Below are 26,543 nucleotides of genomic sequence, written 5' to 3'. Positions count from 1 at the left end.
AAGTCCCATTTGTTGCCCTAGATTATTCTTTCATCAAATCACTCTTCAGTAACAAGAAGTAGTCCAGGTCAGAGATATGCATGTGACCTGAGAACAATACTATTAAAGAAAAATAAATAAAACTACAATGGAGACAACTGAGTAAAAAATATGAAGTAAAAAGACACAGGAGAGGAGATAAAGGTGCGCCAGGTATTTCTGGAGGAGGAGAGTTCCCAGCCTAAAGCTGAGGCTAGTGAGTGAATGGACCATCTCACCATCCTTCATTTTCCACCCGAACCGTCTGTGGCTTCAGGAAATCACAAGACAGTCAACGTGGCTTCAGCATACAAGAAACCTGATGCACGTTAGATTAGCAGTCAGGGTTTCTGTCTGGTCCCAGCCGGGGACGGTTTGTCAGTTCATTTTCAACTCAGCCCTAAAAGTAGCACACCTAACACACCCAGGCAGAGCTAAATAACCGAGAATGAATGCTCTATTATGAACCATTAGATAACAGAGACATCGCTCATGTGCTCCGACAACAGTGTTTTCATCACACAGACTTTATTTCTGCCTCGTACAGTCCACACAAAAGGAGAAGTGAAGCTATTTCTGAAAGAGCACCGGACTTTCTCACACAGAGTTCACTTACAGTAGATGCATCTGCTGTGTCAACAGACACAACACATACAGTATGGAGGACAGGAGGGGGGCCCACATTATATATTACATATATATATATTATACAAAATCAGCTGCTTGATATCATAAACATTAAAAGGTAAATTCTGCTCTTAATAGGTCTGCAACCAAATGCTATTACTCTAGTGATTAATCTATTAAGTGTTTTAAGGGCTTCTCAATCAACTGTTTAGTTTTTAAAATGTCACAGAAATGACAAATGCAAACTGTTTCCACAGTGTAAAGTGGCATCTAAAAGTTGCTAATTTATTATTTTAGTGCACAGTAAGCACACCATGTACTTATTAACCAGATGAGGTATGTGTGCCAGAGGTCTAATCCAGAATGAAAAGTTCCCAGAGGAGTCCACACCTCGTCTTTAACTTACAACTTGACCTTCGAGCGGTTGTTATGTTTGCAAAACTGAAATGATGGACCTTTCAGGCCTTAAGATAGAAGAGATTATGGCCAGTAGTAGCACCGCAGAGCAACATATTCAGAACAGGTGCTCATATTCTTTTGTTTTGCTTGTGACCATTTGAATACAAAATATCTCCTTGCAAACCCCTCATCATAGTCACTCATCTATAAGTTTGAAGATATTTTCTCTTTTCAGATCGTTTCATGTGCAGAAGCCTGAAGAGGTTAAACTACATGATATTTGAAGAGAAGTTAGAGGAAAATTTAAAAAATAAAATAAAATAAAAACTGCATTAAGTTTTTTTTTCGTATATCTCACTGACCACTAGATTCAATTCCTTGTGGGCTTCCCAACAACCAAACCGAGAACAGAGAGACATGATAGCGATTTCTACTGACTATAGAGAGCAGTAACAACTAGAGACAGTTGGGTGTTTTATGATGTCACAAACACATTCGAAATGTATGTTCAACCTTACTAAATTAGAACTGAAACATCTTTTTTTAATTTTCATCACTGAAATGCAAAGAAAACGAAGAAGCTGGAACTAGAAAAGTTTGAAAGTACTTGAAAGTACCAAACTTTCAAGCAAAAGTTTGGTACTTTTGCTTGAAATAAAAATGATTCGGCTATTACTATTATTAACTTGATTACCAAAATAGTTGCTGTCGATCAACTAATCAATTGATGGTCGTGTTGCAGCTCTGTAATAGATTAAAATGCATTTTAATGCCAAAGAAATGTAAACAAAACAACATTTGCTTAAGAAGAAAACCACACACATCAAATCACACAATCAATTGTATCTATTTATCAATTAGTGCTTCCAAGGGACCAAGACAAACACGGCAAACAAACCCACTGCACTGCACTGTATCTGAAGTTGAGTATCACACACACACTCATCTCCCCTGAGCACGCAGACACACACACACACACACACACACAAGCATAGGCAAAACCTACAAAAAAAAAACACAGCTTTTGGCCCATCACTGCAACAATGTGGGAGTATTTTTAGTCGGCCTTCCTTGCAGAAACGTAGCTAGGTTATAATTACTGCTTTCTGACTGCCATGTGACAGAAGTACTATTGGTAGAGCACTGGAGAGCCAAATATAGTCCTCGTACCCAGCAAGAAAAAAAAAAAGAACAAGGGTCCTGGGATCCAGGGGGAAGAAAAAAAATCAACACAGAAAAAGATAACATTGATTAACGAGTGGCCGCCCAGATAATGTCATATCAAAAGGTTTGGGTACGGTTTTCGGTGACTACAGCTGTTCTAGTCGGGCGTCAAGGGAAAACTGTGGTTTGTGCCAGTTTCTTCAGTTTCCCCCCAGAGCTGCTCCCTACTGGCATCTGAGATCGTTAGGTGTTGTGGTCACTTTGTCAAATTTTTGGATTTGAGGGCTAACAGGCCAGCAGTTTTTTTTTTAACTCTGTTCTTAGCATGTGTGCAGTACACATGTTATAATGCAAATTATAATATTATTCATTATGAATTTCCAGTTTCCAGTTTATGGTCTCATCAAAACCATCAAACCACATTAATCCAGCAGTAATTTCTCATTTATTCTTACACACTGACCCCTCTCTCCCTACAAAGAGGCCTTGTACTACTCCGAGACAGTTTGTTCTTAATTGGCAGGTTGAATTAAAAAAAGAAAACTCCACTACTATCTTGTCTATTACAATCGCTCTGGCTTCAGTCTGCGGGGCTGGGCTGTCGCTGTATTTAGCCAAAACACATTGTGCTCGTCCTGCGGGCCAGTCTGTGATGCTATGTATAGGCTTTGTTGTGGATGGTATCACTTGACTTGGCCCGGTCTTCCCGTGTTGTTGGCCTCATCTTTCCATAAAACACAGACACAAGCATGAGGACACACACGCACGCAGGGCCTCATCCACACGCCAATATGTTGAGGGATAGTAGATGCAGGGGGAGGCTCAGGTCTCAGCCCCCACACATTGGAGATCCCATTCTGCTGCCCATTGAGCAGAAAAGGAGGTGGAGGGAAGATGGTGGTGGTTGTGGAGAGGTGGGGGGCATAAAAAACGCTTTGTACCAGGGCTCAGGGACATGGGTCACCCAGCTCCACGGGGGCTTCTCCCTGAACCACAGCGCTGACACAAGCTCTTGTACCATTAGGTCGCTTTCAGAGAGCCACAACAAACAAATTAACAAACAGGCCTAAATACAAATAAAGCTACAAACCCAATAAAGTAGCCAACTGGCAAAGAAGTGAACCAAACAACAGTTAAACATCTAAATACGAGCCAAAACCAGCTAAACGTATCGAGACAAGACACGTCCAGAACAAAGGATCCAGTTGTGAATATGTAAAAAAGTACAAAAACAGTGAGAATATGCTGGAATAAAGACAAAACGTGCCCCCGACAGACCACAAGGCAACCTTCACACCAACTAACAGCTCCCAGCCTCATGTGCTCATTTGATAATTGGGTTGACTTTTTACAAATAGTGGGCCATCTTTAATTAGCAGTGCAGAGGATCCAATCAATAGTTTCCATATTTTGAGCCGCTCAGGCCAGCATAATGGACTTTCACTTTAGTCTCCAGCTGACTGGTGACAGCGCTTTAAATCTTACTGCTGGACATGGTAGTACCACCACCGCACTTTTTTATAGTCGGTAAAGTGTTATTTAAATGTTTCTGTTATACATATTTTTCTGTGTCTTAGATCTACAGTAGTTCAATTGTGTTTTGCATTTATTTTGCCATGACAGAAACAGAGAAAGATTCAAAGTAACAACCTGTGACACTAATTTGGAATGAACAGAAAAGAGGATGCGCAGCAATATTTACCACTGTTAGAATGAAAGATAAAGGAGCTCCACTTTAAGTATCTCAAAGTTCATTGTGGGAAAATTGACACTAAATGGCCGACCACACTTTTTGACAAACAAATGACTTCTGGGAAGTGCAACAGCTGAATCACGACAGTAACAGCAATGACTGCTCATTACTTAACAGGACACTAAATAGATAGATTTGAAACAAACAAAAACAAACAGGATCACTATTCCAAACCTTAGATCCAAGGCTGAGACTAACAATCATTTTCATTATCGATCAATCTGCTAATTATTTTCTCAAGTAATGCCTGAAAATTTCTAAAAATGCTAAATAATTTCCCCAAAGCCAAGTTCACATGTTCATATGTCTTGAATATCCAAACATATTCAATGATATACGTTTACAACGATATATCCCAAAGATAACTAGTAAATCCTCACATTGGAGAAGCTGGAAACAGAGAATATTTGGTGTCTTTGCTTTAAAATACCTGAAATGAACACTAATTTTCTTCTAATCAATTAATCGATTAATTACAGAACTACTTGGATCATTCTTAAAATTATGTACCTGTCTAACGGTTGTTTGAACTTTTCCTCCATGCTTCATCTGCCTTCTCTTACAAACACACCCAGTATCATAACTAAAGCAGCTCATCACACAGCGCAGGCTGTCAGAGGTACTGAGCTGGTACAGCACAAGGAGCCATGTGCAGCTGGACAAAGTGAAGGTGGAGCTGTGCAGGATCCTGGTCACCTGGTGGAAAGATCTGAGCCCAGGGTTCAACTCATCCATCCAAACAGGAACACTGTGCAGTTTGGGAGATGGATCTGAAACTTGACAAATCCATCAACGGCTCAGTGGGTACTTCCTAAATATAGGAGCAAGAACGGAGACACTCCTGAAAGTCAAACCAAATCTTGTGTAAACAAAAGTGCCTGCTTTATCTCAAGGCCGCCAATTCGCCTTCCAGGGCCGCATCAAGTCATGGTTTTGAAAGGTGTTGTATAAAAATGTAAAATACATTGTAATGCCCTTTTGTCTCTGGTCAATGTCTATGTGGACCATTACATTACCTCTACTTAAAATAGACTCAGCCCCCAAATCCCAAATTCAAGCTACAGTGGGGACGCTGTTGGGCCCTGAACCTTGTCCCATGTGGAGCTTCCTCCGACAGTGCTTGCAGTGAAGTTGACTTATGGGTTTCTCTAAATAATATTGAAGCCCAAAATCGATGCACTATCTGTCAGCTACTGAATTAGTCTGCGCCAAAAATAGAAAACCCAAGTAAAAATAGTCTAATCAACAATATCGAGCAGATTTCAATTCTCTCGCCTGTAAAACAACCACAGCCTCAATGTGAAATTAGTTGTTCCACTTGGAAGTCAACCACTGACCCAGTGAAAATGAGCTTTTCCTCTTTTCCCCTAATCAAAAGTCAATAGCCAATGACTAATATCAGTCTACAGTAACTGTGCAGATTGCATAAGCCTGAGCCGAGCCGCACTGGCTGAACCAGGTGGTGATTAGAAATGAAGCAAACACACATAGAAGGAGATAAATTCTCTATGAAAAAAAAATAGATTCTCATTTTAAGATTTCAAGCATGCAGGTTATTTGGATGAAATTCAACCAGAAGTGGAGCAGTGAAGGCCTGTGTGGTGTTTGTGTAGTTCACAAACTGGCCTCCGGGTGGCATCCATTCGCTCCTGCTGCACACAGCCTCTCTTCCACACTGACCCTGCCTGCTTTTAGCAGCTGGGTTCCCATGGCAACCCCAGTCCGTCCATACCACTCCTCTCTCTCTCCCTCCCTCTCTCTCTCTCTCTCTCACTCCTCTCTCTCTATCCCCCCGTCTCTTCCTAAGCCAGGCCGCACTTGTATCCTTCCATTCCCAGACTCTCCCATACATCAACACAAGGCAGAACCGTGCTCTGTGCTGGCTTTCTGCATTTTATGTGTATCACTGTCTGTGTGTGTGTGTGTGTGTGTGTTTGGTGGGAGGGCACAACAAATTTAGGCTTAGGAAGACAGATTATTTTAGAGTGCCACCGTCTCAAGCACACAACCAAAAATAAGACACATATTCAGTATGGGGGAGGAATGTAATGTGTAGTCTGTAGTATGTAAAGACACGCGAAAGGTTACTGTCGCAACCTGACAGACGCAGTTGTGTCAGTTGTGATAAATTGGATGCACAGGGTTATATGAGTTGAGAGCTGAACTGTGGGGATAATTGATAAGGATGCTCACGGAGCAGGAGCAGTCAATAGGAGTCCCGTGAGATGTGCCAACGCACACAGGGAAAAATGACACTTTATGGGCACGTAGCAACCGCAAACTGTGGCGATGTTGGGACGGCTTTGCACCAGGTCACCGTGGAGAAAGCAACACATCTTCCTGGCCCCACAAAATAAAAAAAATAAAAATAATACAAAAAAAATCATGGCAGCTAGTCAACAAATTACCACGGTAGTTTCTTCTGTCATTTCTGTTGGAGCAGCAGATCAGGGGAAATGGATTTGGAGTGATTTGATGTGTTGGTGATTAGTGGGATATCTGTTGAGAGTAATGAGTGTACCGTGTTAGTGCTTTGCCGATAAACAGGTGAGAATTGCAGGGTCAGAGAACCCACACGCATCCTGCAAATGATTCCATTGGTTCCTTGCAAAAACAACACTAATCTTGATCAATAATAAAAAATCCACGTCTCTTCTACACAGTTCAAACTAGGATATGTTAAATCTAATGTAAAATACACTAAAATCCTCTTAATTCAGTTGTGGTTGGTCTACTTTCTAAATATACTGGACTAGAGATGCATGTCTTTGAACACAGAGTGACAACATGTATGTATGTATGAAGCTGTATTATACATTGTACAGTCAAAAATTATGTTTTAAATAAAGTCACACTCACTAAAGTTAAAACAAACAAACATCGACTATTGCATTATTGATCAATCTGACAATTACTTTCATGTGCGATCTATAAAATGTCAGGAAATAGTGAAAAATACACATCTCACTCTAATTTTTATTTAACAAAAAAGCACAAAAAAAACTTGCCATGTAGAAAATGGAACATTTTTTGCAATTTTGCTTGAGAAATAATTCTAATGATTTGTTGGGTACCAAAAATAGTTCTAAGTTAATTATCTGTTGATCGACTAACCAACTCATCCACTAATTTTAGGTCAAGTTTCCGGCGGTCATGCTCCAGCAGACACACAAACACAAATTAGCGAGTAACATTCAGGAAGGAACATGCAAGTACATTACGCCTTTGTTTAACTTGTAGCACCTGTAAAAACAGCTAAAACAACACATCAGGTGTGCACTGGAATTAAATTTCTGAATAAATATTGCTTCAGAGTACAGAACAGTATAACTCTGAAGCGCCACAACCGGATGTTCCCCTCACATAGCGTATTCTTTCCTCAGGACAGTATGAGATGGGGTCGTTATCTATCTGGTCAGTGCGGAGAAACTCAGGTTAAGAATGACTACAACAATAAATCATCCAACCAAACCACCGGACCATGGCTTGAGCTGGAGCCAAATGTTTACTTAAGTTAGTCTCCAACCTACCTCCTCCAGCCAGGCCTGATGAAACAGCCAACAGCTCAAACTGTCTAGGCAAACAAACCGCTGTGACAGAAAAGTATAAAAGGTTTCTAAAAATAGCTTTGTGCCCCCTTCTGACCACGTTCCACAGGAGGTGAAAGTTGAGGCTTGTTTGACTAGCAGCCGAGGTGGAGGGACCTTTTGCCTGGGTGTGGCTGGACACCGCTAACTGCTAGCCTCACTGGCCTACAGGCAACACAACCTGAGCTACAGTACACAGCCAGGCCAAACCCTGAGCAGGCGCCGAGGGTTTGAAAGCCCCATGTGATACAATACATGCTAATGTCAATGCTAAACACACGTGGTCATGTGCTTTTTGATGGATTTTGCATGGCTCCAAGTCTGCTGCTGCTCACTCTGATAGGCCGGGCTTGGCAGCAACAGGGAGACAGTGTGGAGCTGGGAGCTCCTGTCATGATTAGACAGCAAAATGTCTCCTTGCGTGTCAAACTCTGCTTTGATCAATTCAGCTCCCCCCTCTCTGTCTCTAGCAGTGGCAGAAATGGCTGAGCTGTCTGTGTGTGTGTGTGTGTGTGTGTGTGTGTGTGTATGTGTGTGTGTGGAGTAGGGGGAGACAGAGCGAGCAGGAAAGGATATGGGTGCATTCATACACTCGCGATGATTTGTTTTATGTCAGGGCATTAAGAGAAGAGAAGGTATGGCCAGGCAGTGCGTAGTCGCACTCACACACACACACATACACACACACACACAAAACCAACATAGAGGCGTTTTGTGTCTCACCTTCTGCTACTGACCTTCCCTTTGTTTACAGCGCATTGCCGGGATACTCCCTTTGATTCGGCTGCGCACACGTGACCCTCCGCCAGTTTCTGCTCTGCAGTGCTGCTGCTAAAAATAGCCTCAGCTTGCCCTGGCTCCACAGCTAGTTTACATAAGCTCTAAGGGGGGTGGGGGGGTGGGGTGGAAGGGGAGGGGGAGAAAAGGGAGCGACAGAGGGGGGAGAGAGAGAGAGAGAGAGAGGAGGGGGAGCCTCAGTGAAGAGAGAGAGAGGGAGAGAGACAGAGACAGAGAGAGAGAGAGGAGGAGGGGGGGTGGGGGTGGGGGGGTCTATGGACGACCATTCCACAATCTCTGAGCAGGGAACCTGCAGCGCCGCTGCTGTCCTCCAGCAGTCTGTGCCTTTACACTCCTGGTCAACAGCAGGGTGTGTATGTGTGTGTGAGAGGGAGAGAGAGCACGAAAGGTGTGTGTGTCTGTGAGAGAGACACAGAAAGGTGTGTGTGTGTGTGTGTGTGTGTGTGTGTGTGTAGTCGGCACACAGTAACAGACTCGCAGATATCCGCCATTCACCAGCCCCGCTCTGTGTCTCTGTCTGTCCTTTAAAATGGACGCACATTTTAACCCAAAAATAAAAATCTATTTATAGATACGATCCCGCTCCTGTATGTGGAACATAAATTCCAGTTTTTCTCCGCAATGCTGCTCATATTAATCACCAGAGAGACAAAACTAACAATTAACACAAACCCGCAAACAATCAAAACACATTTTTACTTCATGTTCGTAGAAAAAAAGCCAATTGTGATGATTTATTTTAGCTTTTCATACATTATGATCTAAATTTTGGTTTTAGATACATTCAAAATATGTATCTTGTTCCACGGAGTAGTGCTTGCTTTCAAATGTGATCCAATTCATTCACTAAACTAAATACAGGCTGTCAGAGCCTCTGGTCTCTAGAAACAAAATAAAAACACACCGGCAGTGTAGCTAATCTTGTGACATGTAGCATGCTATGCTGGGCAGCTTTAGGCTCTCTTAACTGTTTCCAAATGCCCAGGCAGGCTGAGAGCTTTCTACACCCGACATCTACAACTTTTAACTTCCACTGGACTTTAAGACACTAGTGGACAGAAAAAGACACTAACAGTTACAGTGACACTAAAATCTCAGGCTCTACTGTTAAACTTGAGGATGTTAAATGTTAAATGAAACGGGGCTTACACAAACACACTTTGGAAAAGGCTTCATATAGGGAACGACATGTGTTCTCATGTGTTCTGCAACATCCTCTCTGTGCTGTCACTTTCTGGCCTCAAGAGAGGACTGAATAGATAGACAGAGAGAGAGAGAGAGAGAGTGAGAGAGAGACAGTCCCACAGGGGGCTCTAACAACCTTAAGGACAGTGGTTTGTGTGTAGATGGAGTCCCACTGAGCTTCCAGTAGATCAGATTCTACAGTTCAGCTCAAAACCACTCCTTCCTTTTCCTAAGAAATCATGCACACAAACACACATCTACACACTCACAGATATATTCAAACACACAAATCACACACACACACACACACACTTCCATAGTGCCCCCTTTGATGATTCCTCAGTCAGCTGACAGCAGGGTCATCTGATTTTAGCAAGCGACACAAAGGTTTTTGTTAATCTGGATTAAGGCCTTTTATAATTCTTTTTCATGAAGAAAGTATTTATTTACAATTCTGTAGATACAATTATTATATGAATTGCGCTAGTAAAAGTTTGAGTCAACATTATCCATTCTCTCGTTAAAGGGCTAAAAGCATGGACACAGAATTCAATAGAAATAGAGAAAGATTTAATGAACTCATCTGAAACCAGTCGGGCTATTTTTAAAAGCTTGTTTACTGAAAGAGGCTAAAGCAGTCAAAAACAAAGAAATATGAGCACATATATACACATTAATTGTTCAAAACGCATTCAAAAGCACTTATAAATAAAACTGGTGCGATTCACAAATGTTTTTGAGGCTTGAATCTGAAATAAGTTTCACTGACTTTGCTAGTTATGTTGGTTGTGCTGCTACAACATTATTTCATCATTTTTGTTTTAGGACTTAAGTTTGATTATTGATTTAAAATCACACCAAACCCTCTTAAAGCCACTGAAAAGCTCATATCTTTCAATTCTTCCTCTGCCCCATACCTGGCCATCACTGTCTTTCTGTCTTCTGCTTGTCCATCAAGTTAACATCACTGACTCTACTGACCCAAATAGACTCTCAGCTTCGTGCTTTTAAGATGCATACCTTCAAATTTCAAATTCAAATGCTGCTCTGGCTGCAGTGAGACAAACATCCCATTAGAAATGTGTTAAAAGTAACCTAACACCCAATCTGAAAAAAGTTATTACACTGAAATACAAACACACAGATCAGTTAAGACATGTATGAAGATAACCAGCCTAATCTCGCAGTTATTACACTGTGTACATCAGATCAGCTACAACATGAAGACATGAAGCAACTTATTGGTGACAGAAAAAAGCAGCAGTGACATGCAGCCGGTGTATAAATATCGCTCTCTCAGGCTCTTCCGTGAACAGAAGAGGCTCCTTATTGAGGAGAGCCACTGTTTGCGAAGCGTAGCCCCTCTGTTTCTGTAGGCCCTTCAGGGGCCGGGGCTGGCTGACAATGCCGGCCATTCTTAGCACTTTACTGCCTCAGATGACTGTGTCAGTGGCCCCCAGGCTGGTGACAGAGTCCCGTGACCAGCACTACACCCCAGCCCCAACCCCAGCCCCAGCCTAGGACAAGAACCAGACCCAGCCTTAGACATGTCTACCCACGGCCCCATCTCCAAGACCCCGCGACTGCTGGAGATTCGTTCCAGCTATATGTCTCCATCCTGGACTGACTACACCACATTACATCCTAATCTAACCTTCTATGTGGTAGGCTGTGTAGGTTTTGGACTGTTGGTAAGAAAAAAACTAAATATGTCACCTTCCACAGTGAGAAACTATGATGGACATTTTCACTATTTTCAGAATTATGAATCCATTAATAGAGAAAGGTTTTGCATGTCAAAACGTTTCAACGATATCAGCTCCAGAAGGAGTCAGTCAAAGCGTGTGATGATGACACCCATTTTCCAATCCACCCTGAATAACACACACTTTTCTCCAGTATTTGATTTTCGACCCCTCTATTTAATCCTCATTAGGGTCATTGGCGATGGTGCCAAAAGGTGGAAAATGTCTCTGGATGGCTAAAGCAAGAACAACCAGACAATGTTGTGTCTATGAGTAGGATGAGTCAGGGACAAGTTTTGTCTTCCTGTATGTTTTGGATTCAGATGCGTATTTACTGGTGTGTGAGGCGTGATTATCATAAACTCTAGATGGGATTGTGGGGATTCATAACTAGAGAGGGATGATCATTTGGATTAGAAAAACAGGGATGTACAAAATAAAGAAGGCAATGAGGGCTGCAACTAGCAATTATTTCTATTGTCAATTAACGTGACACTTATTTTGATTAATCGATTAACCATTTGGTCTGTTAAATACCAGGAGATAGTGAAGAATTACCAACACAATTTCTTACAGCTTGATATCTACGGATCATTTGTCTTGTCTGAGCAATGGTCCAAAACTTTAAGATATTCAGTGTATCACCATATATGACAAAGAAAAGCATCAAATCAACCTGGAACTAGGACATAGTTACGTCTGAAATTGGACACTCGCTGAGTTTTGGACGTACATCATTTTAAAATCACAAAAATACTTCAACAGCATCTAAAGCAAACTCATCAGGCATAAACCCCAGCTGTATCACTCAGCTGTTTCGTAGCCTTGTATCTTCAGTTACACTCCCACACTCCAGCTTCAGCTCTATCCAGGGCTGCTCTCATCTGGCCCAGTCCCTGCTGCTGCAGCGTGGCTTCCCAGCTACTGAGCACACCAACACAGGGAGCGCTCCATAGTCCGTACCAGCCCAGACAGCATTAAACGCTGCCTCACAATCATCCACTACAGTAAAAGACACCTAGGTATATGAAATGTGTCTGCTGGGGGACTGCAGCAAACACTCACCACAGGGAAAGAAAATAAGAAATAAAAAAAAAGCAGGAGGCCTAGGAGTTCAGATTTGCGTGTGAAAAAGTGTTTGATTTTGCCGTTGACACATCCAAGGCATTGCAATGGAACCAGCCCGCCGCAGCTGAAAATAGCTCATAATCAATCAACTGGCAGACACATATCTGTGCTCTTAAAACGTATAAATGTGCAATGCAGAGGGCAGATCAATGGGTGACAGGATTCCAAAAGCATCAATATGGACATGCTCTTTGGCATATCAAGCGCTCGCCATCGGCCCATACTTATTTCCTGTGCCTTTGTCCAATGGGCCGTCCGGCGCTAGGCCTGCTGGAAAAAATATCTGCCAGTGGAGCAAGGTCTGTGAAGGACAACACTGATGACATGGCATCCTGCCTTCACAACATCTACGTACAACATATAGACATCTAACCAAATCTTCTCCTGCTATGATATTGTTTGGCAATTTCATGACAATTTATCTACTGTGACCGTCTGTTAGCATGTAAGGTTGCTGCCTGTTAATCGGCTCCCCCCACAAACAGCCACATGTAAGCCAACTTCCTCTTTAATTTACTCTCAGTGACTGAAAGCACATTTTGTGATCCAAAGCATAGCCTAAGTCTGAGGCAGTTGAATACAAAAAATGAGAGAGAAAGAGAGAGCAGGTGTAGAGAACAAAACTAAAAGGTGAAATGAAAGCTTCCTGGACTGACTATAGGATTATAAGAGCGGGCTGGGTTAGCTGGCTCAAAAGTAGCTAGCACTGAGAAAAAGAGACAAGCTAGCAGATAGATCCTTCCAGATAAACATGTCTTCTCTGAACTGAAGTGGAACAGGCAAAACAACACAACATACATTCTCCAAACAGTGCAACATTTGTTTAAATACAGCCTCCAAGTCCAAAGTTATGACCTTTGCCTCCTTTCCTTTCAACCCAGTTGGCCACTGAAGTTGTCTACCAGTGCTTCACTACTTCCAGGATAGTCAGTGATCATAATAACAATAGGTGTGTGTGTGTGTGTGTGTGTGTGTGTGTGTGTGTGTGTGTGTGTGTGTGTGTGTGTGTGTACAGTACATGTGTGGGGGGTCTTTACACACCGATAGGTCTGCTGCCATGTAGGACAGTGTATCTATGAATGCCCCCTGTCCACATACAGTTCATACAAAGGTTAAAACTGAGAGAGGAAGCAAGTGAGAGGCCACACAGTCTGACAAATTCCAGCCATCAATCAAACACTCACAATAGAGGCATAAACAGTGAGATTTCAGAATCAATGAAAAGGGTTTTTTATGCTCCAACATCATGGTAGGTATGGAGACGCTTATATTTTTCTATCACTGAGAACAGATTTAGAATTTTTATCTTAATAAAATTCACAGCACTGAATCACACATACTGTTTCGTATAGATGAGGAAAAGAACCTCAGCAGCAAAACACACCAACTATCATACACGCAGGACAAACGCAAAACTTCTGATATATAAAGTAAGAGCCACAGCATAAGGCCTGCATGATTGTCCACCACATTGAAACTGAAATCACAGTTTATACTATCGCACACTGAACCCCATGAAGCTGTAACTTGCAATCATTTTTATCTCCTTTACACACCAGTACAATAAATTTGTTAGCTTGATGATGATTTATTGGTCAAACACAAAACTGCTCACTAGCTGTCAGCCAATCGGGAGCAGCAACGTAATGCCCAGAGAGAAGGTGATAGGAGGAGAGCAATAAGGGCAGGAGGGAGAGGCAATCAAAAGGAGAAAAAAAATGAATGATACTGAAGAGGAGGACATTGGAAAAATGGAGGTCAATGGGGACTTAAAATAAACAATTAAGCATCAGTTATTTGGCAGTATTTTGGATTCCTAAACTCCAACAAAGAATCCAGGCTACTTACAATATTGGGTCAGATAGCAGGTTCAAAATCAATACATGCACTGTAACACCAGAGAAGTCACATATAAACCAGTACCATTCAGCTGAAACACCTTATGACTTCCAGTGTCTTCGCTTCATTCCGTTAACATTTACACATGTCACAACTCAGTGACTTCAACTGGTCACAAGCTTCAGTGCTTTCATTTATTATAATATAAAATATTCTTCCTGATTTCAACATTCAGAGTACTACTGCATTTAAAGAACTCAGAGAGAAGATTTCTAATGTTCATAATGATAACGCAATATTATATGGTATCATTATGACATTGGAACATTGAGTAAAACAAACACAAGATGCTTTTTTACATACTGTGTAGTCAAACTGCACACAGACACAGACTGACTCAGAGCAGCAAAGACAAACACAGGCCTTGGACTGTAACAGCTCCACCTTACAGGTTCATGTGACTCTCCAACCATCACCTGACTATCTCTCTCCTTTCTATGGAAGCTGCTTTCAGGCAGGGCAACCAGGGAAGACTTGACCCCAAGTCAAATTTATATTCAAGAAACGGAAGATATTCAGGAAAAGAGTACAGAGACTGTTTGTCTACGTGCTGTAACATCTTTTAAACGTCTCAACACTACACCCATGTAACGCAGGCTCACAGATCGCTGACCATATCCCCCGTCACTGATAAAGTGTGCCTTTGACTGAACCCTGAGAGATAAAGGGACAACTTTCAGCAGGCCACACTCCTGAGTCTGTACCATGTACATGTCCTCATATTTACATGTGAATCCAGAGGTGAGTCAGAGAGGAAGCAGAAGGAGAGCACTGTAATCAGTGAGTCACTTTGCATATCCAAACTTCCTTTTACAGGCAAGAGAGGGGCCTCCACTTTGTACAACCAGCCCCATATGGTGGCCCAAGGTACCGTAGGAGCCCTCCAAACAATCTGGGGCACCGTGCAAAGAGGCATCAGTTTCTACACCTTGCCACACTGCAGTTATCAGTATTTCCTAACTACAGTATCTGGAGTACAATTGTATTAGGAAAAGCTCTGTGCAGATAGTAGCTAAAATCAAATCATGACCCACAAAGCTTTTGTCCAGCCTTAGAGACACTGAAATCTACTAAACTGCACAGGTAGGTAGCGACTATCACCAAGACTGTAATGAGGTATCCCGACTTTAACTACACAGTTATTACATATTTACATGTGTTTACACACAAATATCACATCAACACAACTGCAATGAATCCAGCGATAGAACATTTTAAAATGTATGGCACAAGAGGCTTTGCATATTGCCATGGTGAAATGTCAAACATGCTGACATGAGGAGATATATGTATAATTTTCCAAAGGACAAACACAAGTGCTGCTTGCCTTGCCACACCCAGAGTAAACATGTCTCAGCCATATTCATATATGACATGACACCAGCACACACCGCAGAGCTTCCAGCTCAAACATGACACAAAGAGGACGGACAAAGCAGGGATGTGACAATACTTTACAGGCTGTAAATTAAAAAAACAACAAAAAAAAGCAGCTCAATTGCCTTGTTTTTAGTAGCTGCACAAATAACTGAGTGCAACTGTATGTAGTTATGAACAATCTTTTGTAAGCCTGCAAGTATCCAAAACTCACAATGATCCCACAAAATGTCTTTTAATGTTTGAACTCACTATTGTGCACAGTCGATGAGCTGGTACTCATTGGACCTCTCAAAGCATGCTTTCACTCCTTCGTCGTCCCACAGCTTCTTTGCGTGATCAAAGAACTCCTGAGGAAAAGAAAGAAAACATTAAGAAATAGACAACAGAGAATAACATATATTGGACACCAAAAAACATGTACAATGTACATGACAGTACAATGTCATGAAGGGAAGGCCAGAGGCCACAGGTAAGTATACGTGAGGCCGCAACTTTCAACAAGTAGCCTTTCACTTTCACTTTCCGCAGACATCCCGATCATGTACTTTGACTTAAAGTTGTTGAAACTTGTGCTGCCATGACAACAGGATGGATAGATCAACAAACAAACTGAATGGAAAACTAATTGGTTATACGCAGTTTCACATCTACACCATGTAGGAACCACACTTACAGTTACATACAGTGTATACAGTTCATACACACACACCTGCCCAGCACAACCACTGGCCTCTACTGTTGGTCTAGGAGCTGTTTAATTAGAGCAGCTTGGTGCCAAGGACTGCCTTGCTCACAGGCGTTTCATTAGAGAGTAGTAGAATATGTTACTCAACAAATATTGGTACTATATTTCACTTATAGGCATCGGTCAACATTTTGGGAAGTACGCTTATTTGCTTTTTTAACAGGATTTTCATGTGTGTGCACTACACATATACATATATCTACAATGCACATGGAGTAAGAATCTGTTTGGCCTAGCTTAGCATACCGACAAGTAAGAGAGGGAAACGGCTAGCCTGACTCTGAAGTGACAAAATACTACCATCGCGTGCTGTAACTATTTGCTTGTGAACTATCAGCCACAGGGGGCAGCTTCTCAGAGTCTTGTGGTTTCCAGGTTTGGTGGTGCACTTTTAAGACTGTACAGGAGCTATGCTGTAACCAGTGCGCACAGACCCCAACCTGCAGTATAGCCACAAACACTGCACAAACATGTTAATGTAAACTGTTGTTCATCAACAAATAATTTGTGTTAATTTCAGTGTTAAGTTTGGCTAAACACATTGCAACTCAAGCTATAAGGCACAGAAAGACATCCACCAACTTATTTTCCATAATTATGTTCTTTTAAAATGTACACATCGTATTAATAGTATACGTAGAATTACTTGTGCTGAAATGTATTGAAGTACACACTAGCACTTGCTAAATCTACAGTGACTCAGTTACAAATGGTCATATGAATGCCTTTCAAAGGTCTGGCCACTATTTCTTAATTTTAGCACCTTCTCATATATTGCCTTTGAAAGGAAAAGAGAGTCATGTCAAACTAAACATAATATCCTTCTCATTGCACCATAAAAGCATAATTATAGGCCACTCTGTAAAAACTATTTGAATGCAGCACTGCATCAAGCCGGAGCAGCAATACTGATTTTGTATTTCCAAAAAAAACACAATAAAAAGACATTTAATAGGGCGCACAGTAACAAGAGTACATGAGATGATTTACTTTACACCTCTGTTAGCAGTAGCAGTAGCACAAGGAGCTGAGTTTGAGTTCTCATTCACTTCCTAGATGCAAGCTTAACAGTTTCTTAATTTAAACTAATGACTTTCTGGTCACAAGCTCTCTTCTCTAAACTGTCAGTAAGAACTGTGATCAACCCTACCAGATAAAAAAAAAAAAATTACATCTCTTAAAATGTACAAACAGGACAGGCACTCCTGCTGTGCAAAATCCATCCATAGGCATGATGCTGTAAATTACTATACACAACCTCAGTGGGATCTTTTTGAGGGGAACTCATCTTATCAATGACTTTGAAGACATTTCCCAGGACTCTCTGTATGCCCTAAACAAAGATGATGGCTAATATCCCTCGTCGCCTCCTGTGCACATGTCTTTGAGATGGGCTCCTCCTCTAGCCTGGAACAACCACATGACTCTCTGCACTCAGCACTGGCTCTGCGCTCTGACAGGGGAGAGGGTGAAAGTAGCCCCGAACCAGAGAGAGAGGGGGAAGGAGTCTGATAAATGATCACATGCTCTGGGAGATCTCCTCTCGGCAGATCCGGTGATTAAGTTCAACATGGAGGAAATCCACCGATCCACTCCTCAGAAGTCTCACAGACGGGGACGTTAACATTTGTTTACTTTTTGTTAACAGAAGAATATAGGCTCACACTGGAGGCACAAGTCAGGAACAACCTAAACACTGATGCTCTCATGTTAGCTGTGTTTAAAGGCGGCCCGTGTATCACAACGTTATGATACATTAACGCATTATTTTTAATTTTACAACCATGGTTCAGTTTTTTCTGTAACATACCATTTACCTGCTGCACCAAAGACTTGATTGACTAAGAAATCGGGGCTATATTTGCTTTCTTGCCTGTATTTGCTTCCACTTCTGTTCCAGTCAAACTTAAACACCCACCTCAACTAATATCAATAAGATTCAACAACGCAGATTACATTCTTCTGCTGTTAGTTCTGCACGTCTCGCCAAATTTTTGCACCAGCACACACCGAGGGACTTGAAAACTCAAAGAAGGGCCCGACAAAGCTAGCAAGCGTTGGGACTGGATGGAGGGAGGATGAGGGGTAGAGGGTGGATGGGGCATGGGGGGCGGGGTGGAAGGGGGGCAGAGTATGGTCCTCAGGGCTCTTTTCCACAGAGGCGTGTGACACTGGGCCTTTGAATAAATGCAGTGTGTGCTGCAGTGCCCTACAGAGGAACTGATAACACAGAAAGAGACCAGGAGGGAATTTGCTTTAACACAAGCTTTTTTAACTCTTTCCTGTGCTCTTCCCAGTCCACTTCCACTCCCTCCTCCATCACCAGCTGTGAGATGCCGATTCCCTGGTGGCTCTGCTAGGACCGATTCTCACTTCAGCCTTAGTTTCAATGTTAATCAAGTTGGGTGTGTGATGTAATATTTCACTTGAATCATATAGGTCAGGCTGACACAGAGAACAAAATGGCCTAAATCTGATTCGACTTAGCAAAACAAAGTTGTGGAGCAAATGGCCTGCATCTTCTGTCGCAAAGGGACGCTGGGATTCCTTTGGGTACAGTTTTGAAGAGACCCTCAACCTCAGAGCAAAATGTACAGCCACTAACCTCAAATCCCTCCATACATAGCCAGCCAGACAACCAGCTAGCTCCTCTGTAAACTATCATCACCACATTTATTGGATTTGAATAGAATATCTGTGTTAGGTAACACTCACCCAGCACAGAGAGACCTGACTTTCATGGGTTACCTCAGTTAAAGAGTACAGACAAATTTAGCTAAAAAAAAAAAAAAGGAGAGCAAAAGCAAAAAGGAGAGAGGGAGCGACTGTTCGAGACTGTTCATCTTTCATAACATGGTTCCAAAAACGGAGCAGCCCTCCATGCCACCCTTTGCCCCACATCACGCATCCTTGAGTAATCAATTAGAATAAAAACAAACTTCTAGGACTGAAGCTGTTCATCACGAGGAGATCGCCAAGATGCTAACAACAAGGGAATGCTACAGAGGTGTCACCCTTCACGGCTGTAGTGAAGAACAAAAGCAGGTCACGTTCCTTAACAGAACGTTGTGATTTTTGGTTGGCCTGTAAACTGGCAGCATTAAGTAAAGTTACACACTCACTGACAGTTGCTGATGAGCACAAGCTAAGCCACACAGTGTAAGATTTAAGCCATCCGCCAGTACAGTAATTCTGCACCCACACACAAAAATAGATCAGTTCAACAATGGGTGGGGCTGGACATAACATGAAGCTCACCTTCCACAATAGACTGTAATTCATATCTTGAAGAAAAGAAACCCTAAAACACAAGAACAAACTTTTGTGGACCTAATCCTTGTGGGTGTATATAAATGGCATTAACAGGTCTCAAATGCTACTCCATGGTTACAGTGACCTGCTAGTTTTAGCATCAAATGGACAGGATTACATGTAGACTTTAACATGTCAGATGGAGAGAAAGCTACATGGTGCAAAAACAGGGGCTGGGGCTCATTTGAATTTTCTCCACTTCAGTCATCGGACGCTGTCGGGTGGCTAGCATCGCTGCCACAGTGGCATTTGCTCCCATTTGCATAGACGACCGCTTGTGTCGGTGCTTTCTTTTCCATGGGCCAACTGTTATGGAAAAGGTTTTAGAAAAAAAAAGAAGGGATTCTTTGATGATAAAGAGTACACGCCAGCAAAACTAAGGATGTCGATTTACATGTACGACAAGGGAAAACTGTCCATACCCATACCCCAGTCCATGAAGATGCACGCAAGGAAAATTCCACCCCAAATTGGGGGCACATATCTCATATTCATGATCCATCTGAACCATAACCAGCCAAACACAGAAAATGTGACTTTACATTAAGATACTTCATGCGAGTTTGACAGCAGAGACACCAACAGTACCTTCAAGAGGCTGCAATGCAATGTAGCCACAGTTCTGTAGCTTGTTGGCCTCCTATTTGACTAACCAGACACAGCACACCACGACACAGTTCCTTCTCAGGCTCACTTCACTCAACTGGAGAAACCAAACTGCATTATCACGTGACATTACAGCACCTAATAAAGTTATATAATTTGATACGACAATATAATCGTTTCAATCATTAACGCAAAACATAAGACTGGACTACAATGAATAACAATGAAATGCACATTTATCATGAAAAAAAAGTTGAGAGCGCAACATTTAGGCAAGATAGACAGAAAAACAATTACAACAGAAATGCTTTTTACCCAATCATATGCCCGAGTAAATGAAGGCTTGATCTACCTAATAGTGCCTGAGGAACTATTATTTTCTTTCACAAAAGTACAGAGACGCTTTGATTCAACGCGTTAGGATTTTCTTCTTTTTTTTTTTTTTTTTTAAAGAGCAGCAGCCAATAAAAGCAAGCTTAATGGCTCTCCATGGTCACCATGATGCAGTAAAGCATTTTTGATGTGTAAAGACTTTCATATCATCGCAGTAAGGTACACTATGTGACACGGTAATTTTGAGCAAAATGATTGTGCTGCGAAAATTAGAGCTAAAACAATTAGTCGAATAATGGATCAGTTAATTGTTCAAGCAAACATGTCATTGGAATGTGGTTAATATCATCGTAAATTGAATATTTTTAAGCTCTATATAAAAAGACATCACCTTGAGCTCTGAGGCTCTGTGATGGAAATTTTCGTCAATTTTCTGTCATGTTAAAGACAAAACAAACAACTGGCAGATTAGCTGATAATAAAAATAAACATAAGCTGGTACCCAGGTAAAAACTTTCAAAATAGTACATCCAAGGAAGTAATTTAGGGTGAAGTAGGAAGTCTAAGATAATAATCTACTTCTTCTTTCAATCCACGAAAATAACTTATCACAAAACTACCACTAAAATTAAATGAAGTGTGTTGAATGTCATGTTTATCAAGAGAAGGTTTCCCTTTAAGATTACAGCTTGAAAATGAATGAACTTGGTTCGCCATGACATCACCTCTCCAAACGTTTCCAGGTAAAACCTACTTCCACATTTCACAACGGCGCCAACAGGTGAAAGCCACAGGTTACTGATTGGCCGTGTTCCTGCGCCGCTGTATTGGATATCATGCCTGGTGGCACTGAGTGACAATGTAGTGGTGACACTGACGGCACAAGTGAAGCCTGAGACTGATGACAAGCACAGACACTCCAAACAGAGCCATGTTGTTCCCTTTGGCCTGGCCGGGCCTGGGAACTCAACGCCGGCTCTCCCCATGGCCCCGGCCTTCACACAACACAACATCACAGCAGCACAGATGACTGCTGCCCTGTTAACACTCTCACTGTGGGCTCTGTCAGAAAATTAACGCCCAAGTCCTTTTAATGGCTATTCTTGTGATGTAGCATTAAATACATTTGCTAAGAGGGAAACTAGGAAACATCCTGCAAAGATGTAAGGTGGCGACACAAAAACAATTCCTCTTTGAGGGCAAAGTAATGTGATGATATGGATGAGACCTGAGAGCAACTGCAGGAAACAAAAAAACAGTGATTACGCCGTCCACAGGGCCTAAATATTAGCTAGACTTTGAGGCCTTGTTGGAAAAGTCATATGCTGCATTGTGGCTAAGAGATAAAACATACATGTGAAATTAATTCCTCTCAATCTTTTTTCATTTGGTGAACAATGGCAAACTTGATAAAATATTTTCCCAAAGATAAAAGAAATAAGGGCTGGACCCAACAAGTACTTGTGTTTGGATTAAAAATAATGTAAAAATGTCTTAAGGCCCGAGCTATCATCTTTAAGTGTCTTGCTTTGTCCAACAGTCTAAAGCTAAAAAAAGGATTCAGTTTATAATGATATAAAACAAGATAAGCAGGAAATCGCATACTGTCAAAGCTGTATCTCGGGACACTTTGGCATTTTTGGCATCTTTGCTTGAAAAATTATGAATCAGTTATCAAAGTAGTTGCAGATTTTTTTTTGTTGACCAGCTGATTAATGAACAAGTCTAAAAACAAACTTTTGTGTCTTAAAAGAAACAATTGAAACTTGTGCCTCAGTTACAACATGATTTGAATGGGGATCACTGTCAACTCAATACAACCAACAGCAAAAGTGCTGATCAATACACCAACAGGAGATTAACCCTGTACTTGATTCATACATGACAGCAGGTTAATACTTTATTTCAGTTCCCATAGAAGTCCAAAGTGTAAAAAAAAAAAACAATTCAAGCTTCCAGGAGTCTATCCACAGCCCTGTATGAATTTGTCATTCCTGTTTTACGGTGCTGTCAACACAAGGAACACTTTCAAAATTATGTAAAACATTATCTACATTTCCAACACATGACCTCTCGCTATCGAATGGCTGATCACACACTGAAAAGAATCCCATGTGCTCCAACTTGCATTCAAATCCACATACAGTACATCTGTTCCGGCTACGAAGGGGAATCAAACTTTAACAAGAACTTGAATCAACTAACTGTTGACTTTATACAAGTTAATTGACTTTTCTATTCATAACTTCATGGGAATAAACCATGCCCTTAGGTTTGGTGTGTTAAAAAGACCCCACCAAGTCATAAAAGGGAGTAAACTAAAAAAAGAAAGGCAACATTAGGACTGTTATAGAAAAAAATTACATCTGACACCGCTGAGCTATACCAGCCACATATACATATACATATCATAAAAACAGCAAACGCCCTCATCACATACAATCCAACATCCACACAAACACAAGTAGACATTAGGAAAGACAAAAAAGCACATATGGACTGTAGCAGCCGGTCACATTGGGCCTCTCTCACACATATTTACATCTGCACACACACACGGAAACTTTATGAGCGTCTTACCTGTGAATAGTCAAAGTCAGAGAGAGGTGCTATGCTTTTGATGTATTCGATTCTGAATTGGTCCTCTGGGTTGGCTAGCGGGACTGGGGGTATTAAAGTGCTCATCGCAGACACTATAGTCTACAAAGCAGAAGTTGTGGGAGAGAAAAAAAGCAAGCATTAAGCAGGATGAATACGGGGAAACAAATCTGTAAGCCTGTATAATAATCAGTAAAATGGGATTGCAGTGGGATCCGCTGTAACAACAGAGACATTGAGCACATTTGGGAAGCGATACAGATGAAACTCACCACTATGGCATCCTTCACGTTTTTCCGAATATCTTGGATTTTCTGTTTCTTTTCTCTGCATGGGGACAGAATAAATGTGTGAGTTACGAAAACATCAACCACGGCAGACCACAAAAGATTTATCATCAAGGTGGTTATGAGTAAGACAGGGGTTAGTGCCAGGTTAGACTGTATTGTAATACAATTATACAGGTGTTTGCTGAGGGTATGCACCAGTGGAGGGCAGGTTACAGTGAATTACAGGATGGGGGTTCTGCAAAATGTAAAAGTAAAGGGATATGACACGCTGTAGTCGAGATTATTCACATTTTTAATCTTAAAAAACCACTATCGTACGTCATATCGGCTAAAATCCAGCCTCACCTGGACAAATACTTGAAATCTACATATAAAGAGCATTTCCATACAGTTACAGGACTCTGACATGTACTAGGCCTGTTTAAAATAGACCACTGGTAAGATCAATGCCATGCAAGGCCTTGCAGCAAAACAAATCATCAATAGGCCTGTGTCGATCACAACCTTTCACCCTCTCACATGAAACAGGAAACAGTGAATTATGTGGCATCTGTGTGACACTCAGATCCTCACAAATGCATGATAACTGTACATGTACACGAAAAAGGAGGAAAAGGAGAGAAGAGGAGAGGAGAGGAGAGAGGAGAGAGGAGAGGAGAGGAGGGGGGGGGGGGAGATATTAGCTGCTTTGCATGGGATACTGGGCCCAACAGGCGCTGCAGTGCCTGGGGAAAATCCATTCACAGGCTATACTCTGGCCTCGACAGTGTTATTCATTAGGGGACAGAAAAGCCATAAGAATAAGCATTAATATGATGTCTGAGCCGCTAATGTGGCTATTAAATAAGTGTATTGAACAGCTACTCACTCCGCGTTGAAGCCGTTGACGTGTAGGATCCTCATCTGCTTCACAATGGTGCTTTTTCCGGACTCTCCCGCACCTTCGAAAATAGACCACAAAAATACATCAAAAATACCACCAAACGAGCACGAACAGACACATCCAGGTTAGCGTGAGAAAAGGCCATAAATGTTTCGGACATGAAGCCAGTTAATTGTAGGCTCTGGAGCCTCGCTTCCATCAATATCCACCCCCATGACATATTATTGCAAGCGCTGTCAAATGGGGCTACGTGTTCGGTAAACGAAAGGGATTAGCTTACATTTCAGATAGCCATCACATATAAATCAGCCTTACCGAGTAATAAGAGCCTGTGTGTGGCTTTATACGCTTGTCTTTCCTTTTGCAACTGTTTTTCTATCTTTTTATTAGCCTCTCGTTGTGCCTTTTCGTCGATGCGTTGATCTTCAGTCTTGCTGTTGCCCAAACAACCCATCTTCCGTCGCCCTAACCCTTCCTTGTGGAATCGTTAAAAAATATAAAATAACACCTGGGATGATATTGTGGGGTTTTTAAAAAAAATAACACAAGAATGAGTCTACTGTAAAATAAAAAAAAGAGGGGGGAAAAAATCTCTGCGAGGCTTCTCCGTCGGAGGGAGGAATATGTTCCCCGTTACAATTCCGCTTTAGCCGCAGCCAACCGTCATCCAAACCGTTTGGTAGTTTACAAACCAGCGAAGAACAACGACTCGCTTCCACAGAGAAATATCAAAAATACATATAAATAACAAGAGAGAGAGAGGGTTTTCAATTTCTGGGAATCCAGTCAACTGTTCCTATCGCGTCTCCAACCCCTCTCTTCTCTCAGTATTTTTTTTCTATCTGAATTTCTATCAGTATTTCTGTCTCTTTAACTCAGCACTGCCTCTCTCTGTGGCACCAGGAAGTAGCCGTGGACCGTGGAGGTGGAAAACAGACCTGCGTTAAACTGTAACATTAACAACCCGTACTGATATAGCATTTTATAACTCGTGTGGCAAAGGGAGAGGAGCCATTCCCGATTTAGTCCGTCGCTGTCCTGCTATCAAACTAATCGGCGAAAGGGGTGGAAACCCGGACGCCTCTCTGTCCTGGTTTACAGAGGGGCTGGGTCTCTTCTTCTTCTTCTTCTTCTGGGTCTCTTTCTTCTTCTTCCTCCTCTTCTTCTTCTTCTTCTGCTGGGTCTCTTCTTCTACTAGTACTTCTTCTGGGTCTCTTCTTCTTCTACCACTACTTTTTCTGGGTCTCTTCTTCTTCTTCTTCTTCTTCTTCTTCTTCTTCTCCACACTGGAAACCCTGCTACAATCTCTCTGCATGCTGTGTGCACTTTACCTGTCTCTGTAGTTTATTTATACAGGCCTGTTACCTGGTGGAGGAGGTACTTCAGATCCATCACTACAGTAAAAGTATCCTCATATTAACAGTGTGTTCTATTTACTATACATTTAGGATATTTACTTATATATTATAGGGTCTGTTTTAGCTAATATTTTGCAAAATGTCACTTATTCTGTAGGCTGTTGGACCAGGGCAACATGTCTGAATGACAATAAACTAACTTGAGCTGAAGCACAGAGGTGTAAGCAACATAGCAATGAACCTGAAGGATCAAAGGTAAAAGTGCATCGTGCAAAATGGCCCCTTTGAGAGGCTTGTGAGTCATTCTGCAATAAACATAGAAATGCAAAAGTAATGTTTTCTTAATAAAACTACAAGTGGTTTAAGTAAAATGTTTCTTCAGTGTAATACAAGTTGAAAAGCTTTTTGGATATTTTTTTGCTAGTTTATCGTGTCAACTATGTTATGGCCAAACTGTATTCCATTACATACTTTGACTAAATGCTTTACTGAATTATTATACATTTTATAATATTTAACAGCTATCGTTGTTGCATTACCTACTACTTTTAGAATTTACTTTATATACAGTGTTGGTAATTTCTCCTATAGCAATGCTTCAAATTATGTGAGATTGTAAGTTTTAAATGAACATTTTTAGTCTGTAAAGTAATTAGTAGCCATAGTACGTGAATTGTAGGAGGATCAAGTACAATATTTTTCTCTAAAATGTCATGAAGTAGAGGCATACAGTAG

The 26,543-nt window shown here is 41.5% G+C and overlaps 1 protein-coding gene across 3 annotated transcripts in view; it reads right to left on the bottom strand.

The window, feature by feature from the left end:
- Window positions 1–26,543, bottom strand: part of LOC139214873 (guanine nucleotide-binding protein G(olf) subunit alpha) — a 43,417-nt gene that overhangs the window by 7,923 nt on the left and 8,951 nt on the right. For 2 of the 3 annotated variants that reach the window (XM_070845814.1, XM_070845815.1), the window contains exons 1-5: window positions 24,766–25,308; window positions 24,436–24,508; window positions 23,550–23,604; window positions 23,260–23,379; window positions 15,933–16,030 (exon numbers count right to left, since the gene is read on the bottom strand). In XM_070845814.1, the coding sequence (XP_070701915.1) occupies window positions 15,933–16,030; window positions 23,260–23,379; window positions 23,550–23,604; window positions 24,436–24,508; window positions 24,766–24,904 (485 nt within the window). In that variant the 5' untranslated portion in view covers window positions 24,905–25,308. Of the gene's footprint in view, window positions 1–15,932; window positions 16,031–23,259; window positions 23,380–23,549; window positions 23,605–24,435; window positions 24,509–24,765; window positions 25,309–26,543 lie in introns of those variants that run through there. The other variant, XM_070845813.1, reaches the window with a different exon arrangement.

The sequence above is a fragment of the Pempheris klunzingeri genome, chromosome 15 (assembly GCF_042242105.1).
Source record: "Pempheris klunzingeri isolate RE-2024b chromosome 15, fPemKlu1.hap1, whole genome shotgun sequence".
NCBI classification, from domain to species: Eukaryota; Metazoa; Chordata; class Actinopteri; order Acropomatiformes; family Pempheridae; genus Pempheris; species Pempheris klunzingeri.
The sequence above is the reverse complement of the archived record's forward strand: the minus strand, read 5'-3'. Positions and strand labels throughout refer to the sequence as shown.